An 18525-nucleotide genomic window follows, 5' to 3' on the forward strand; every position below is an offset into this window, starting at 1 on the left:
AAAAAGAGCTTCAGCTTTTCACACTTACGAGAGAGGTACGATGATGAGGAAAGGTCCATTGATTCGCTTATGTTCCATGAGGTATGTAATTAAAGCAATAGTCTGGATAGTTTTGCCCAGACCCATTTCGTCGGCTAGAATTCCATTCAGGTTATTGTTGTACAGCGATACCAGCCACTCCAAACCTTTAATCTTAAAACATAACCAAACAAACAAAAATATAAATGGTTTTTCTTAACACTCCAAGTGTCAGAAACATCTTCTCCAATGATCTAGCGAACATTTGTTTTAAATACAATACTTCGGGACTATTTTCTTCCACCTCTTGATCTCAAAGAGTTGATTAGAATAAATTTGATTTGATTTTTCCCTCTGTATTAAAGGGAAGGGTATCCCCCCCCTTTAATAACCTTTTCTCTAAATTCCTGCGATCCAAAGTAACATTTATAAAAAGCAGTTAGGAATCATTCTGAGTAGGACACCCTTTTGATCTACTGTCACCTTCCTGGGCACTGAAGCAAACAATCAGCTATTGTCACAACCCTTCCTCATTAAAGAGGCAGAAAACATCGGCTAGTTTGTAATTTACACGCCATTAAAGGACCAAAGATTTTGCTCCCCTCACTAGTTGCTTTCAAGTCTTTTAGGATCTGGAAACAATTTGTTCAAGGTGCTCCAGTTGGACAATGTAGCCTAAGGGAATTTCTTTAAATGATACCTAAGCAGCACATTGACCAACGATGCAAGGCTCCAGAAAACCGAATCCAGAAGCCCGGCCCAGCACTGGGAGACTGTCAATGTTGGCAGCAGCGTGGGATCACGGTCCAGACCAACGTAGAGGTCTCCGGGCTGTAGCGTTAACCAACCTCCTCAACAGTTGGGAGACCTGGAAAGCACCCAGGACCCACCTGCAGTTCTTGGAGCGGTTCCCCCAGGGTCACTTACTAGCAAACCGCACGACAAGATCATGAACAGTGAAGTTCTAAGATTTGTCAGTCTCTCGGCACTGAAGCTATGCTAGGTGGGATATGTGAGGAAAATAAATAACTGCAGGTGGCCCCAACAGCTGCTGTATGGAGGGCTGAGACTGGGAAATCAAAGCCCAGGAGGGCAGAGGAAACGTTTTAAGGACACGGTCAAACAAAGCTTCGGGCAATGCTGCGTCTCAGCTGAAAACTGACAGTCAGTGATTAAGGGTAGACCAGCAGACCCGCACTGCCACCAAGAAAGGAATGCCTCTCTTTGAGCAAAGACAGCCACCATAAGGCACTGCAAACCTTAAGCATGAAAAAAAAAAATAATAATAATGATGGTATTTGTTAAGCACTTACTATGTGGCAAGCACTGTTCTAAGCGCTGGGGTAAATACAAGGTAATCAGGTTGTCCCATGTGGGGCTCACAGCCTTAACCCTCATTTTCCAGATGAGGTAACTGAGGCCCAGGGAAGTTAAGTGGCCTGCCCAAGGTCACACAGCAGACAAGTGGCGGAGCCGGGATTCGAACCCACAGCCTCAGACTCCCAAGACCGTGCTCTTTCCACTAAGCCACACTGCTTCGCAAAACACAATGAAGCCAGAACTGTGGGTCCCCCACTAGTCTTGCCAGCCTCCCATGCACTCATACATGACCTTCACACTATAAGTGGTGTCTCCTTTGAATAAGAGAGGCGGCTGTATTTAAATGAATTTGCTCTCTAGCACCATTTGTTTGCTGTTGCCATTTAAGTAACTTGGAACTCAGAATGGGATTCTGAACTATCTGAAAGCTGGAGAGAAAGCCTCCGGATATCGAAAATTTATTCTATTATAATTTACATTTTGAACATCAGATCGAAGACCACCTGGGGTAAGAAAAAGTTGGCAATGAATGGGCCGTCTATAATCTGCTTAGAATAGACTGCCCTTGCACTTTTTTTTTTTTTTTTTGCCAGAGGGTGGGAGGTGTCTAGAACCCAATCTTCCCTTTTACTATAACTGGATTAATTTTGCAGATTTTTGCCTAAAGGAGGCTCACTTGAATACAAGCATTCAGTGCACACTGTGCAAACGTCTAACCCAAATATCCTAGCGTCTAAGTGTACCCACAGATAGTAAATTAAGCACAATGGGGAGAGCATCGACTCTTTTAGACTACCAGGGGACTGTTTAGTGTCTTGCTGCCTGTATCATACGTGCACAGCAGCAATAACTACCACTGCTCTAGTAGGCTGAAAAAAATGTATCCTCCTCACAAAGTGGCTACCTTACTTGGAGTCAGTCATTTTACTCCCTGAAATCTTATCTTACCCATGGTATTTATTGAGCATTTACTGTGTGCAGAACAGTGTACTATGTCTTTGGGAGAATATAAGAGTTGGTAGAAACAATCCCTGCCTCTTTAGGAGTTTAAAATCTAGTGAGGCGAGGGGAGGAGGAAGACACTTCTATTCCGGGCCAGAGTCTAGTCACCTAACATTTAACATTTACCTAGACGCCCTCTTTTAAAATCCCTCCTGCACCAACAAGCATTCCCCAGCTAATTATCAGGGTCCAGAATCTTATCAACCCTGCAGACTCTTGCACATATGGCTTTATGTCCATCCTCAGCACTTGTAGACATACATGCACAAAACACATACACCATATTTATTTGCATAATTGCCTCAGCTGATATTGGCCCTTGCCCCCAAATGTTGTGGAGGAAACAGTACCAAATCATTTTAAGCAGCGCTAGCTGTGTGGGCTGGGGGAGGAGGGTTAAAAATAGGATGACTGGGGTGGCAAATCCATTAAGAGTGTTGCAGGTTAGAGGAAGAAGACAGAAGGGGCAGGGACCTGTCTGCCAACCCCGACTGCTTAGTACAGTGCTCTGCCCACAGCAAGCTCTCAATAAATACCATTGATGATGATGAAGGGTGAGAACCCAACAACAAAGCAGGTGGGGGGAATTAGTTCACTGAGGGCCTGGAGTATGCAGCAGTTGAAAGATAACAAGTGCAATAGCAGAGAGAGGGTCCTGTGATCTCTTGCCCTACTCTACTCTCTCCCCTGCTTTTCCAAGTCTCCCCCATTTCAACAAACCTCTCTCTCTGTCCCCAAGAGCCTGTCCAGCTATCACTCCATCTCCCTCCTCCCACTCCTATCCAAACTCCCTAGAATGCATGAGGTACTCCTGCTGCTTTAATGTCCTCGCCACCAACTTTCTTCTTGACTCTACAATCTGGCTTTCCACTCCACCAAGACAGCTCCCTCCAAGGTCACTAATGACCTCCTTGTAACCAACTTCAAAGGAAAAGCAACAGCACTGAAACCATCAGGTGGGATCCCCACAAAACCTCCTAAGCCCCCTCCTCCCGCTATCCACTCACCTTTCCCAGCTGTCTCCTTTTGAAATCATCCTCATCCACAAGCTTACTAAAACACTTGCCCTCCTCCACCTTTCCTTCCCGACTGCCATCTTTAGCCACTCGCTCTCCAGTGGTTCTTTGCTCTCCACTTTTAAATACTCCCACATTTTCTCTCCTAAAAAAATCCTTCCTCGACCCCATTGTACCCTCCTGCTCTCATCCCACCTCCTTTCAACCATTCCTGTTCAAATTCCTTGAACGAGCTGTTTCCTCCCACTTCCTCTCCTCAACCCCCTGCATCGCGCTTCCGTCCCCCTCCACTCCACCAAAATTGCTCTCCCAGATCACCAATGACCTCTTCTTGCCAAATCTAAAAGACTCTACTCCACCTTAATCCTCCTTGACATCTCAGTAACCTTTGCCACTGTGGACCACCCCTTTCCGCTGGAAACCATTTCCTTCCCACAATTTCTCATCCCTGCTGACAATACCACCGTCTTCTCTGTCTCACAAGCTCATAAACCTGGCATTACCCTTGACTCATTTCTCTTTTAACCCGCATATTCACCTTCCACCAAATCCTGTCAGTTCTCTTCTTAATCTCTTCAGGATCAGCCCCTTCCTCTCCATCCAAACTGCGAAGATGCTGGTCCAAGCTCATGTGATAACCCTTCTCGACGAATGTTTGTTGCTGACCTCCCTGCCACTGGCCTCACCCCTCTCCGGTCCATACCCCACTCTGCTTCCCTGGTCATTTTCGTAAAACAAGATTCTGCGCACATCTCCCCACTCCTCAAAATCCTTCAACAGTTGCCCACTCACCTTGGCATCAAGAAGATACTCTTGACCTTTGCCTTTAAAGCATTCAATCAGCTCTCTCCATCCTACCTATCCCCATTCTTCTCCCACTACAACCTAGCCGGTACACTCTGCTCTTCTAAACATCGACCTTCTTGCTGTTAGCTCGTGTCTTTCGCCGTCGACATGCTGCTCATGTCTTCCCTCCTCTCTAGGAGTCCCTCTCCCTTCACACCTGTAAGACATCTATTCTCCCCATCTTCAAAACCCCATTAAAACAATCTCCGCCAGAAAGTCTTCCTCGACTCATCTGTCATCCCTACTCCATCATAATCCGCCTCAACCACTCAGCTGCCTTTGACACTGTGGACCACCCCGCTCTTCTGGAAACACTATGTAACCTTGGCTTTATGGACAGTTTTTTCTCCTAGCTCTAGCTCTCTGGCTGCTCCTTCCTTCCTTCATTCATTCATTCAATCGTATTTATTGAGTGCTGTGTGCAGAGCACTGTACTAAGCGCTTGGGAAGTACAAGTTGGCAACATATAGAAATGGTCCCTACCCAACAGCGGGCTCACAGTCTAGAAGGGGGAGATAGAAAACAAAACAAAACATATTAACAAAATAGAATAAATATGTACAAATAAAATAGAGTAATAAATATGTACAAACATATATACATATATACAGGTGCTGTGGGGAGGGGAAGGAGGTAAGGTGGGGGGGGTGGGGAGGAGGGGGAGAGGAAGGAGGGGGATCAGTCTGGGAAGGCTTCCTGGAGGAGGTGAGCTGTCAGTAGGGCTTTGAAGGGAGGAAGAGAGCTAGCTTGGCGGATGTGCGGAGGAAGGGCATTCCAGGCCAGGGGGAGGACGAGGGCTGGGGGTCGACGGCGGGACAGGCGATAACGAGGCTCTGTTCCCGGCCCTTCCTCTGCTTTCCACCCCTGAACTGTGGTAGTCCTTCAAGGCTTCGATCTGGATCCCCCTTTTATTCTCCATCTGCCTCCACTCCCTTAGAGGACTCATTCACTCCTCCCACCGCTTCCCCATATCTCAGTCCCTGATCCACCTTACCCCTCCACTCACTCTCGCAGCTGTCTCACAAGAGAACTCCCACTTCACTTCAAAATCTACCTTCTCTGCCTCTGATCCCATCCTTTAACAGTTTATTAAACCATCTGCACTCACCCTTCTTTCCTACCTACCTTAAAGACTCACCTGCAATGGCTCCTGCCCTGGTGTTTTCAAGCATGCCCTCCCGTGATCCTATTGTAACCCTCCAGCTACATACATAGCCCCATTTCCTTCCTATCATTCCAGTCCAAAATTTCTCAAAAAAGTTTATCCCCTGTCCTTTCCTCCTCGACCCCCTGCTCTCCAGTGAAACCGTCTTCTCCAAATCTAATGAATTCCACCCCATTTTAAATCTCCTTGACTTCTCAGCAGTCTTTGATGCCACGGACCACACCTTTCTCCTGAAAACACCATCAAACCATGGTTTCATTGAAACTGTCCCCTCCTGGTTCTCCTATCTCTCTGGCCACTCCTTCAAGGTCTCTTTCACTGGCTCCTCCTCTGCCTCCCATCCCCTAACTGTTGGGGTCCCTCAAGGCTCAGTTCTGGGCCTCCCATTCTCCATTTAAACCCACTCATCCACACTCAGGCCTTCAACAACCATTTCTACATGGATGACTCCCACATCTGTCCTTCTGCCATCTCAAACTCAACATCTCTGAACTCATCTTTACTCCAAAAACCTTTTCTCCCCTTGACTTTCCCAACACTGCTGACAACACCACCACCCTGTTTCACAAGCTCGCTACCTAGGCGTTATCCTTGCCTCATCTCCGTCCTTCACCCAACACATTCAGTCACCAAATCCTGCTGGCTCTATCTTACCATCTCCGGAATCTTCCCCTTCCTCTCTATCCATACTGCTACCACACTGATCCAAGCACTTGTCATACCTATCTCATCTCTACTCCTGCAGCAGCCTCCTTGCTGACCTGTTTCCAGCCCTCTCCCAGTGCATACTTCACTCTTTTTAAAATGGTACTTAAGCACTTACTATGTGCCAGGCACTGTACTAAGTGCTGGGGTTGAAATAAGTTAACCGGGTTGGACACGGTCCAAGTCTCACAAGGGGCTCACAGGCTTAATCGCCATTTTACAGAGGAGAAACTGAGGAACAGAGAAGTGACTTGCCCAAGGTTGCACAGCAGACAAATGGCAGAGCGAGGATTAGAAGCTAGGTCCTCTGACTCCCAGCCCTGTGATTTATCCACTAGGCCGTGCTGCTTCTCTGCCTTTATCATTTTTCTGAAAAAGAAAAAATTCTGTCCATCTCTCCCTTTTCCTCAAAAACCTCCAATGGTTGCTAATCAATCTCGGCATCCGGCAGAAACTCCTCACCGATGGTTTAAGTCATTCAGTCGGCTCTCTCCCCTCACTCCTCTCTATCTCCAACCCAGACAACACGCTTCACCCTAATCATCATCAATCGTATTTATTGAGCGCTTACTATGTGCAGAGCACTGTACTAAGCGCTTGGAAAGTACAAATTGGCAACATATACAGTCCCTACCCAACAGCGGGCTCACAGTCTAATGCCCATCTACTCATTGTGACTCATCATCAATCGTATTTATTGAGCGCTTACTATGTGCAGAGCACATAGTACTCTGTGCACTCTCATAGACTCATCTCTCTTGCCATTGACCTCTTCCTCAGGACCTCCGTCCTGCCTGGAACTCCCTCCCACTTCACACCTGACAGACCACAACTCACCCCAGCTTCGAAGCTTTTCTAAAATCACATCTGCTCTCCTCCCCGCCCCAAGACTGTGAGCTTGTTGGGGGCAGAGATTGTCACTGTTTATCGCTGTACTGTTCTTTCCCAAGCGCTTAGTACAGTGCTCTGCACACAGTACGGGCTTAATAAAATCGAATGCAAGGTAGCCTTCCCTGACTAATCTCTCATACTCCCAATGTATTTTACCTTCCTCCTCCATCATCTATGCATCTTGGGTCCATACCCACTAAGTATTTAGCTACTTACCCGCCTCTCCCCCTAAAAAAAACCACTTGTGTACATATGCCTCCCCTAACTTTATTTCTATGTCTATCTCCCTGACTAGACTGTTACCTTCTTGAGGACAGGGACCCTGTACACCAACTGTAATGTACTCTCCCAAGACCTTAGTACAGTGCTCTGCACACAGTAAGCCCTGAATAAATTCCATTAATTAACTGAACTCCATTCCGATCATACTAGGTCATACTTGGACCCCCTCCCTCCTACCAAGACTCAATTTTGCTGAAATAGCACTATTCTGGCCTCACTTGTTTGAGGAGGAGATAATAGCCACATGCCCTGGGGGAAGGACAGTAGTGTGGGGTGTGTGCGTGTTGGGGGGAAGAGGTTAATTATCAAACGAGCAGGAGGGGGTGAGTTAATTCACTGAGAGCCTGTTGTATGCACGACTTGGAAACTTGCAATTGATGCGACTCAAGTCTCAGGTGCCCTCTTGCCTGCCTCTTCCTTCACCCCTCCTCCCACATCTCAACAAAGCCCCCTCTGGACCCCACTCCATCTCCCTTCTCCCGTTGCTATCCGAACTCCTAGGGCAGGTTGGGTATACCGCCTGCCTTACTTTTCTCTTCACCAACTCTTTTCTTCACTCTGCCCCAGCTTCCTCATCTGTCAAAGGGGGACCCAACACCTGTTCTCCCTCCCGGAAGCCCCATGTGGGACAGGGAACCTACAACAACGCTCAGTACAGTGTTTGACAGCAGTTAACAAATTCCACCTCTCCCAACTGGCTTCCAACTCCCCTCCACCAAGACCTCCTTATAGCCAATATCCTCCATTCTGATCTTGCCCCAATGTTGCTCTGCTGTAAAAATGGGGATGTCTGTTCTCTTTCCCCCTTAGACTGTGAGCTTCATGTGGACCAGGGGCTGTGTCCAATCTGCTTATATTGTGTTTATCCCAGGGCGTAGTACAGTGCTTAGTACAGAGTAAGTACCTAACAAATTATATGTTCTACTCTGGCACTTAGATCTGCACCCTTTAAGCACTTGATATTCACCTCACACTCTCTCTCAGCCCCATTATTATATATATACTTGTAATTGATTTTCATGTCTGTCTCCCACCTCTAGACTCTCAGCTCCTTATGGACAGGGAATGTGCCTACCAACTCTGTTGTACTGTACCAACCCAAGTGTTTAGTACAGTGCTCTGCACACCGTAAGTGCTCAGTACCATTGATTGATCCTTATTATACAACCAATCAATGCCCGTTCTCCTCCCTACTTAGAGTGTGAGCCCTGCGTAGGACGGGGACTGTGCTCGACCTGATTAACATGCATCTACCCCAGCGTTTGGAACAGTGCTTGACTTGGTAAGTGCTGTACGAATACCTTGATAATAATTATAGTAATGATAAGCACTTAGTAAAGTGCTCTGTACACAGTAAGCGCTCAATTAATACGATTGAATGAATGATCACAATTCTCTACTCTTCGACTACCCCCCTCACATAGCTGACTCCCCAATCCAGCACTCTCGCCCTGACCTCTCATAAGACCTGCAACTCCACATCTCCTGCGCCGCCAAGACCGTTCCACCTGGATGTCCTGCCGGTACCTCGAAGGCAACACGAAAAAAAACCATACTCTTCATCTCTCCCCCAAATCCACCGTGACCTCAGCCAACAGCATCACCCTCCCCATCCCAGAAGCCGGCAACATTTTCTTACCCTCAACTTTTTGCTGTTGTTCAACTCTCCCATCCAGTCCACTAGTCAAATCTCGCCAGTTTTTCCTATACAACATTTCTCAGATTCACCCTTGACTCTCCACCCAAACTGCTACTACCCTGATACAAGCCCCGGTCATGCCATGACTCTTTATGGTTGGTACTGTGCTTTCCCAAGCACTTAGTACAGTGCTCTGCACACAATAAGAACTTAATAAATTCGACTGAATGAATGAATTAGCCTCCTCGCTGGTTTCCCGGTCTCCAGCCTATCCCCTGCTCCAATCTGTATTTCTCTCTGCTGACTGGGTTATCTTCTTGAAGCATTGCTCTGCCCACATCTCCGCTCCCCTCAAACCCTCCACCTGGCTCCCTGGGTGTCTCCGCATCAAACAAAAACTCCTCACAGTCGGCTTCGAAGGCCTTCCACCATCTGGCCCCACTTCACTTACACTTTCTTCTTCCACTATTCCCCAACTCGCTGTTTTCAGTGCTCCCAAGCTAACCTTCTAGCTATAGTTTGCGTCACTATCCTTTCTCCATCCTCTTACTTATCCTGTTCCCCGGTTTAGAAGAGCTCCCACTACCCTGACATCAGACAGACCAAAGTTCTCTCCGCATCTGAATCCCTCTTAAAATCCCCACCCTCGGCTCCAACAAGCTATTCGAGCAATTTCCTAGCACCCTGAGTCATATCAAAACTATCAGGCGTACTCTCCCTAAAATCTCCCCTGCTCCTCTCCAATCCCTCCCTCCTCCTGTCCCTTCTTCAACTCTCTAACCTTTCCCAGCTGTATCCTGAGAATCTCCTGCCTTCTCTCGAAATCCACCCACTCCCCTTGCACTTCCAACCCCATCCCTATGCACCTTATCAAAGCCACTCCCTTCTTCCTTCTCTGACCACCATCTTCCAACTGTTCACTCTCCAGTGGCATCTTCCCCGCTGCTTTCCAACACGCTCTTGTCTTCCCATCCTAAAAAAACCCCTCTCGACCCCACAGCTCCCTCCAATTATCACACCATCACCCTCCTACCATTCCTCTCCAAACTGCTAGAGTGAGTTGTCTCTACCTGCTGTCTCAAGTTCCTCTCCTCCAATTCTCTCTTTGACCCCCTCCAATCTGGCTTCTGTCCCCTTCACTCTATAGAAATCACCTTCTCAAATGTCACCAATGATCTCCTTCTTGCCAAATTCTCCATCCTAAATCTCCTGGACCTCTTAGCTGCCTTCGACACTGTCAACCACCCCCTTCTCTCGGAAACATTATCCAACCTCGGCTTCAGTGACATCGTCCTTTCCTGGTTCTCCTCCTATCTCTCTGGCCACACATTCTCAGTCTCTTTCACAGGCTCCTCCTCTGCCTCCCACCCCCTAACTGTGGGGGTCCCTCAAGTTTCAGTTCTGGGTCCCCTTCTATTCTCCATCTACACCCAATCCCTTGGAGAACTCATTCGCCCCCATGGCTTCAACTATGCGGATGATACCCAAATCTCCATCTCCAGCCCTGATCTTTCTCCCTCTCTGCAGTTTCGCATTTCCTCCTGCCTTCAAGACTTCTCTACTTGGATGTCCTCCCATCACCTCAAACTTAGCATGTCCAAACATAATTTCTTATCCTATCCTTCCGCCCAAACCCTGTCTTCCCCCTGACTTTCCCATCACTGCAGAGAGCACCACCATCCTTCTTATCTCACAAGCCCGTAACCTTGGCATTATCCTTGACCCATGTCTCTCATTCAAACCACATACTCAACCTATCACTAAATCCTGTCGGGTCCACCTTTACAACATCGCTAAAACCTGCCCTTTCCTCTCCCTCCAAACTGCTACCATGTTAATCCAAGCATTTATGCTGTCCTGCCTTGATTACTTTATCAGCCTCCTTGCTGACCTCCCTGCCTCCTGTCTCTCCCCAGTCCAATACAGACTTCACTCTGCTGCCCAGATCATTTTTCTACAAACACGTTCAGGCCATGTTTCCCTGCTCCTCAAGTGATTGTTCATCCACCTTCGCATCACATAGAAACTCCTCACCATTGGCTTTAAAGCACTCTATCACCCTATCTTGCTGTTCTCCTACTACAACCCAGCTGGCACACTTTGCTCCTCTAACGCTAGCCTTCTCATTGAACCTCGATCTCGTCTACCTCATCGCTGACCTCTCGCCCACATCTTTCTTCTTACCAATTACTCTCCTCCCTTTGAAAGTCTTACTGGAGGCACAACTCTTACAAGAGCCCTTCCCTAAGATCTCTTTTCCTTTTCTTCCACTCCCTTCTGCATCACCCTGACTTGCTCCCTTTATACATTTCCCCCTCCCAGCCCCACAGCACTTATTTCCATATCTGTAATTCATTTTATAGTAATGTGCCCGCCCCTCTAGACCGTAAGCTCATTGTGGGCAGGGAATGTAGGTTATATTGTACTTTCTCAAGTGCTTAGTACAGTGCTCTGCACACAGTAAGTGCTCAATAAATGACTGACTCCCTAAATGTGGGAGTCCCTCGAGGTTCATGTAGCACATTCTTATTCTGCTCTTCCTAAGCGCCCAGTACAATGCACCGTACCAAGGAAGCATACGATAAATGCTATAACTACCGCTACCACCTTTTTCTCCTCCTTCCCTTATGGCTAGACTTAATTCCTAGGTGAGCCGTGTACAGCCCCACCCCTGCTTTCACGTTGCAAAAATTATGCAAGAGGTGAGGCAGTTATGCAAGTCAATACAGTTATATTAAAAGTGAAATTCATCCTAAGAGTGTGACTGAAAAGGTCAATGCAGGTCCTACAGTCCGGCCACGTTCTGCACATAAAAAGGCTGCCCTTAGTTGGGCTACGTCTGTGGTTTGCAGGGCCTTTCGTCTCTCTGCCTCTTTTCTTACGAAGCTATTGCTCAAAAAGAGCTGCTCCTCTCTTGGTAGTAGTTCACTACGCTGGTTGATCCTTGGCACCTGACAGCCAGGCTCCGGGTGGGAGTAGGCGTACATTCAATCTGATTTATTTTGATTCTTCAGCACGTAATAGCGATGGCATTTAGTTTAAGAGTCTGCTTTTTGCCTCTCCGATATGAGTGGCTCATTTTTTTTGGAATTCAACCCCTTTCACTATGTCAAACTAGGTGTATTTTATACGGATGTAGCTTACACAGCCTTTCCCCAGGACACATCTTCAGTGAGCAAGACCACTCAAATGGAAATGAACCAGTGTCCACTTTCACACAAATCGTATCATCCTTTGATGCTCTTAATACTCTGCAGAATGCTACCATATAAATAAAGGCAAGGAAAACTTTGTCTTCGTGGCCTAATAAATTGATATCTTCACAGAACAGAAGCAATAAGTGCCCGAGGACACATAACCAAACCAATTCTGCTAGTTCTGTTTTGGCCATTGGCAATGTTCCTATCTCTGCTAAGCCAAAGGCTTGTCAGATTCATCTCGATGAGAAACATGCAACGAAAATGCCTCGGCTACTGATATAGGAACGAGACGGGAAAAAATAATTCCTGGGTTCAATGCGGCATTTTAATGGCTCATCCATTATCAGCAGATCGGAGCTGCAAGACTGTAGAGAAAACAACTGCTACACAAGAGACGGAAGTACAACGATCAGGGGCTGCCAACACGGCACCTCTTGAGAATGGTATTTCACAGGTATAAAAGTCCCTGGAGAGGAGCGCATTAGGGGTCAGTGCCCGCTTTCTTAATCTCTCACCTGGTACTGTTTGAGAACACCGTTGACCATAAGTGTGGACTGTTTGTCCACCCTTTCAGTGACGGCATGGGCCACAGCATAATATGACTGCAGACCACGGGCAAGAGCCTGGGAGACGCCATACTCATCATCAACATCTTGCTTAGCGTTTCTAAAAGAGTTGGATGAAAAATGCAGAGTGTGAAGATGCAGAGTCTATATATTTGCATTCCTAACACATGTTCTTTTTCTAGGAGTCTCCTTTGGGTTTCCTGCGAAGCAGCCCGTTTGACCTCTTGTGTGGGCCAAAAACCACTGGTCCACCCCACCTCAGTCCACCTAGTCCAAGTCTAAGCAGGACTGGAAGCGGATTCAGGCCTTACTTCCAGGGCTTCGAAGAGTTGCTGCTGGGCACCCCTGGTGCTTTGGCACATGTGCAGTTCTCCCCATGAGCTGCTGGGACTTGAGAAACCACTGTTCATGGACGATCGGGCACCAATCACCACCAGTTAACCAACACAACTTAAAAGTGTATAAAGAAATGACTGGGGGCCCTAAACTCACTAAGATGTTAGGGATGTTCCCACAACCAAATTGCTCGTGGGAGCAGATAGGCCAGAGAATTGGATCAAATTGTGGGACCCACGCAGAACCTTACAGAGATAAGCTAGATGAAAAAAAAAGTCACAGGCCTGGGACGGCACCCACTTGGGAGTGCTGATGGAGGGCCAAGAAGTTACCAAACTCCTAGGCAGGGTGGGTAGAGCACTGTTACCAAAGGCCACTGTATCAGTGGATTGCTAACGTAATTCCCTTTACTAAGAAGAGTTTCCAGAGGAGGTGATCCTGGGAATTATAGGGCAAAGTGGAAGAATCTATAAGATTACGATCCTTGAGAAATTAGAAAAACTGTGGGGGGCGGGGGGTGAGGAGGGGGGAGTGACACCCTGGATATTTAAGGGGAAAACATGCCTCTCTAAATCCGCTGGACTTGAAAGACAAGGAAGCGTGTGGGAGAAAGGAAACAGTGGGCATACACTAGATTGCCAAAAGGTCTCCGACTAGGTCCCAACTCAAAGGCTTTATTTATTTATTTGTTTTAATTTATTTTTATTTATCGACAGTGAAATTAAAGGGGATGTTTGGCCAGACGGAAAACTGGCTAAAAGATAAGGAACATTGGGTAGCTGTTAAATGGTCATTTTTCTGGATGGAGAAGTGTGAATATAATGTCTTCCGGGGATCCTGGGCTACACTGTTTTCTTTTACTACCTTCATAAATGATCTGCAAGAGAATGAACAGTGAATTCTAGTTTTCAGACGTCACTTAGCTCTTTTGAGTGGTGAAATGCACTGCAGATGGGAATAAGCTGTGGAAAGGCCTAAAACTGAGTGAGTAGGCAGAAAAGTAGCAGAGTTTAAATGTGAGCAAGTGCAAAGTAACGCACCTAGGGAAAAATAATCCAAACTACAACTACATGATGACGGAGTCATAGCCTGGGAGAAATCGTTGATTGTTCCTGCAAATCGTTAGAGTGTAAACTTCTTGTGGGCAGGGAACACGTGTTTTGCCTCTGTTGAACTTTCCCAAGCACTTTGCATCCACCAGGTGCCTTCGACAAATTCCACCGAGTAATCAATCGATCATCGATTTACAGTGCGGTGGCGGCAGCCAAAAGAGTCAACAAAATGTTGGACACCATCAGGAAAGACAGAGAAAACAAAATGCCTTTATAGAACCATGGCTACACCTGGAATATGGGGTGCAGTGCTGGTTACCACGTATTTGGAAGGACAAAATGGAGTGAATTGGAGAGAAAGGCAACCAGATGACTGGGGGGAAATGGAGCGGCTTCAATATGAGTAGAGGCCAAAAAGACTAGAACTTTTCAGTGCTCTGCACACAGTTAAGCGCTCAATAAACACCAATGATTAGTTGATCTTCCGTGCGGTAAGAAGAAAATGATTGAAGTTTTCAACATCATGGAGGGTGAGGACAGGGCAAACACAAAACTGCTGTTCACCAAGTCCCATAACACCAGGCCTGAAGGAGCACCCACTGAAGCTTGAAAACGGTAGGTTCAAACCAAATAAAAGGACACACGTTCCCACCCAGCAAGTGGTAAGCACGTGGAACTCGTTCCCAGAGGAAGTTGTGCAGGCCGAAAAGATCAATACAATCAAGAAGGGTTTGGATAAATGAATGGATGAGTACTCCACATTATGTTATTAGAACAAAAGATAGGGGCAGATAGGGAGGTGGAAGATGGTACATCCACAGACACCGGGGTGGATGTCAAGGTGGGCAAGCAACACATGGATATTTTGAGCATTCTTTATTGTCCTTGATGGAGACAGACTCTTAGGCGGGATGGTCATGGTCGCGCTCGAAATTCACTTCATGGCAGAGTCCGAGCATAAGGGAAGTCAGAAGTCGTCGGTAAAATATGGCCTAAGACGGGAAACTGATTCCACAGCCATCGTGATTAAAACTAAACTTCTGATTTTTGTCTGCATGTTAGAGTGGCCCTTTTGACTTTTGGCTGAAGTAATATCTAGCCCTGCGGTGTTTTTGTTCGCCAAACGGTAACAAAGGTAACTCCATCGAACCTTCCCTGGCCTTTTCCCAGTTACTGGTCAATGGCAGATGCAGTTACAGGAAAATGCCGCATTCAGTTGGAACTCAGCCTTACTCACGCCACATAACTGGAAGATGGAAATGCTGACCGCCTAAAGTTATTATGTTGTCTTACTCAATGATGTGTCTCGCATCCACTTCAGAGACGTCATCACTATCGGGATCCGGGATCTTCTTCTTTTCATCCACCGGAAGAGTAGGCTGAGCAGGTTGTGGCTGTTCCTCCTCCTCTTCCTACGGGGGGTGGGGGGGGGGAAGCACCACAATTTAGTATTCCGAGTGTCTATTCAGGACATAGCTCTTGTGCCAAAACGTTCTGAGTGTTTCTGAACAGTCCCATGTTCTCGACAATAGGTTGCTCTTTACACATGAATTCTCCAGTTGACCCCCACTGGAAGGCACAAGAGCTGAATTCAATAAAGGAAAGGATTCATTACTTGGGAGAATACATTTCAGAGAGGCACTGCAATGAAAAGAGCAACGGACTCCCCAAGAATCTCTCAAAACCCAAGTGGCACCCCCAAATCTCCAACCTTTTTTTTTTTTTAAAAAAAGTAGCAAAACGGAATGATTTCTCAAAAATAATTGGGGCTTTCCAGCACTCTAGTCAAATACTTAAGAGCAGAGAGCAAATTCAGTGCAAAGAATTCTTAACTTACCTCCTCTTCTTCTTCCGAGCCACTCTCCTCACTGTCCGATCTTGGGGCCACTTCATATCTAATTATGGAAAATAGTCATGGATCAGTATCAATTCTACAAATAGCTACCTTCTAGTCACAAAACTTCTTGTATTAAGATGTCCAAACATCAAAGAACACGTGTTTAGATTTAGTGCTACGTGAGAGGACTTACCCTGGATTCATTTCCAGCCAGGCTTCCAGCTGCCCCGCTTTGGGGGCATCTGTACCTGTGAGTATCTTTCCACTGTCAACATGAATCACTTTAACTGGTAGATCACTCATCTGGCTGGTTTCGTCTAGAGGCTAGAATTTAAAAAAAGTGTTTCAAATGGTCTCAAGATTCAAATGGTATCCAGGATGAATACATTTCATGGACGGCAGCTAGTTCTGTAGTGCTGCTGGCACTCCACACAGGAGCTGTGCTTTGCCCAACCTGTGGGCGCACAGGCAAGCGCTAATTGTGACATCACACTGCATTTTGTCCAGACAGGCTCACGCTGTTGAAGCAATGTTCTATAATTACATCATCCCTAGCAACAATGCACTGGTATTTATCGAGTACGTACTAAGGGCTCGGGAGAGTACACTACTCTCCCTGAGTTGGTTGACACATTCCCTTCCCACAACGAGCTTAGAGTCTAAAGGGAGACAGAACCTAGTGCACTATATTCTTCTCTAAAATACCCACAAAAAGCCAAGCCGCTGACTTAAGCGGACTAGATTTCAGGGAGAGAAGAAATTTCTGGGGTGGCGATGGAAATGCTGAATAACTTCATTTCATGTATTTGATATATACACAAATGCTTTAGCATTAAAGCATCTCCATTGCTAAAAGACGTCATCAATGGTCTATGATTGCTCGGGGCTGGTATAGGCAGGTTGTTAAAGGCAGAACAAAAAAAGGGGGAAGGAGAAGAACAGAGGGGGGAGGAGAGCTGCCCTGTTTTGGGGGAGGGAGAGGGAGAGAGAGAGAGAGAAAGAGTGCACCAGGAGTAAAAATCAAGAGTTGGGAAAGCACAACAGTTGGGGGAAGCAGAGAGAGATTAATGAGGCCAGAGGAGGAGAGGATCGACCCGGTCCAAAATGGAAAGCAGGGGTCAGCTGGGCTAAGATGAGAGACTGGGATGGACACAATGAGTGTAGTGGGCTAGGTCTCACGTAAGAAGGTGCAAACTTCTAGCATAGGGACAGAGGAAGACAACACAGAAGTGGTGAGCGAGGAAGAGCAGCAGCAAATGGGGTAAAGAGCCCAGAGGAGGTGAATGGGAATTGGAGGAGTCCTGGACTGGCCAGAAGTCTAAGGGGAGTGAGACCAGGTGGAGGTGTTGGGTGTGGAGTGGCTCCAAATTAGAGATGGGTGGTGGAACAGGACGTGCTTGAAGGACTGACAATCCCTAAATCACAGTGTCCCAGAGAGTTGGGGGGGGGGGGGATGGAGAGGGGGGAAGGAAAGAGAGAGAGGTAGAGAGAAAGAGCGAGTACACGCACACGTGCGTAAGCATGAGCATGAAGAGCTAGTTGGGGCAGGTAGGGGAAGAGGTAAAGACAGAAATGGGATGGACAAACAAAGAAGAGAAAAAAGTCAAAGACAGGGGAACGCCTGGGGAAGAAAAAGGATAGCGAAGGAGAGATTTAAAATCTACAATGCTGGAAATGTTTCACACGGCTCAAGTAATCAAAACCGCTGCAGTTTCACTTTGATAAAAGGAAAAGAGCCGCGGTCCTTTGGGTGAAACTAACCCATTTTTTTTTTTCCTAAGTGGTTTGGCTTTTCAACAAAAATCAACATTTGTATGCTAACCTCGCCATCCGGTCCAATTGCAGGAGTCTGCCCTTCTGCATTCTCTGCCTTCTGCAAGGAGAAGGAAACTGGTTACTTCAAAAGCATGGCTGAGGTTCAAAGAAAACAAACCTACTAGAAAGCTAGGTCAACCAACAAGAAGACAGAGCAAGACCTGAAAGGCTTTTATTTACCTTCTTTTTCTTTTTCTTCTTTTTTTCCTTTGCAACCTGAGCAGCCTTGTGCTGTCGGACCAGTTCGGTGAGGTTAGCCACGTACTCATCTGTCTGCTGAAGCAGGTATGCCAAACGCTTATCTTTCTTCTGATCGATGAGCTTACGGTATCCTTCTTCATCTTCAGCCTACAGAAATGACAGAGCATCTCTAGTCTGAGCACTTAACTACAATGAGGCAATTACAATCAGCAGAATGTATGAGGCATTTACACTGGGCAGAGGGAAGAGTACAGAAAGTAGATAATCCCTGCCCCTCAAGGAGTTTCCAATCACACAGTTACAGGTAGTGGGAACGACGGTGAATACCCAAGTCTTTAGGTGACACGGAAGTGCAGGAGTGATGGTACGTAGGGGAAATAGGGTAAGAAGTTGAGCGATCCATCAGGGAAGTCCTCCTGGAGACGTGATTTCAGAAGGGCCTTGAAGGCCGGGAGAACAGAAGGTCCTACGTGTGAAGGGGGAGGGAAGGAATGACTGATTTAAGAGGAGCAAAACTGACCCAGGCTCAGGTCTGGGTCCCCTCCTATTCTCTCTATCTATACCCACTCCCTTAGAGAACTCATTGGCTCCCATGGCTTCAACTACCACCTCTACGCGGATGACTCCCAAATCT

General features: G+C 46.9%; 1 protein-coding gene across 4 annotated transcripts in view; it reads right to left on the bottom strand.

Annotated features, from left to right (window-relative positions):
• Positions 1–18525, bottom strand: part of SMARCA4 (SWI/SNF related, matrix associated, actin dependent regulator of chromatin, subfamily a, member 4) — an 86244-nt gene that overhangs the window by 44300 nt on the left and 23419 nt on the right. For all 4 annotated transcript variants that reach the window (XM_038771413.1, XM_038771416.1, XM_038771415.1 and 1 more), the window contains 7 exons: positions 17871–18038; positions 17698–17748; positions 16069–16199; positions 15876–15933; positions 15332–15450; positions 12600–12750; positions 29–192 (listed from right to left, as the gene is read on the bottom strand). In XM_038771413.1, coding sequence (XP_038627341.1) covers positions 29–192; positions 12600–12750; positions 15332–15450; positions 15876–15933; positions 16069–16199; positions 17698–17748; positions 17871–18038 — 842 coding nt within the window. The remainder of the gene's footprint in view (positions 1–28; positions 193–12599; positions 12751–15331; positions 15451–15875; positions 15934–16068; positions 16200–17697; positions 17749–17870; positions 18039–18525) is intronic.

This window comes from Tachyglossus aculeatus, chromosome X2 (genome assembly GCF_015852505.1).
Source record: "Tachyglossus aculeatus isolate mTacAcu1 chromosome X2, mTacAcu1.pri, whole genome shotgun sequence".
Taxonomy (NCBI): Eukaryota; Metazoa; Chordata; class Mammalia; order Monotremata; family Tachyglossidae; genus Tachyglossus; species Tachyglossus aculeatus.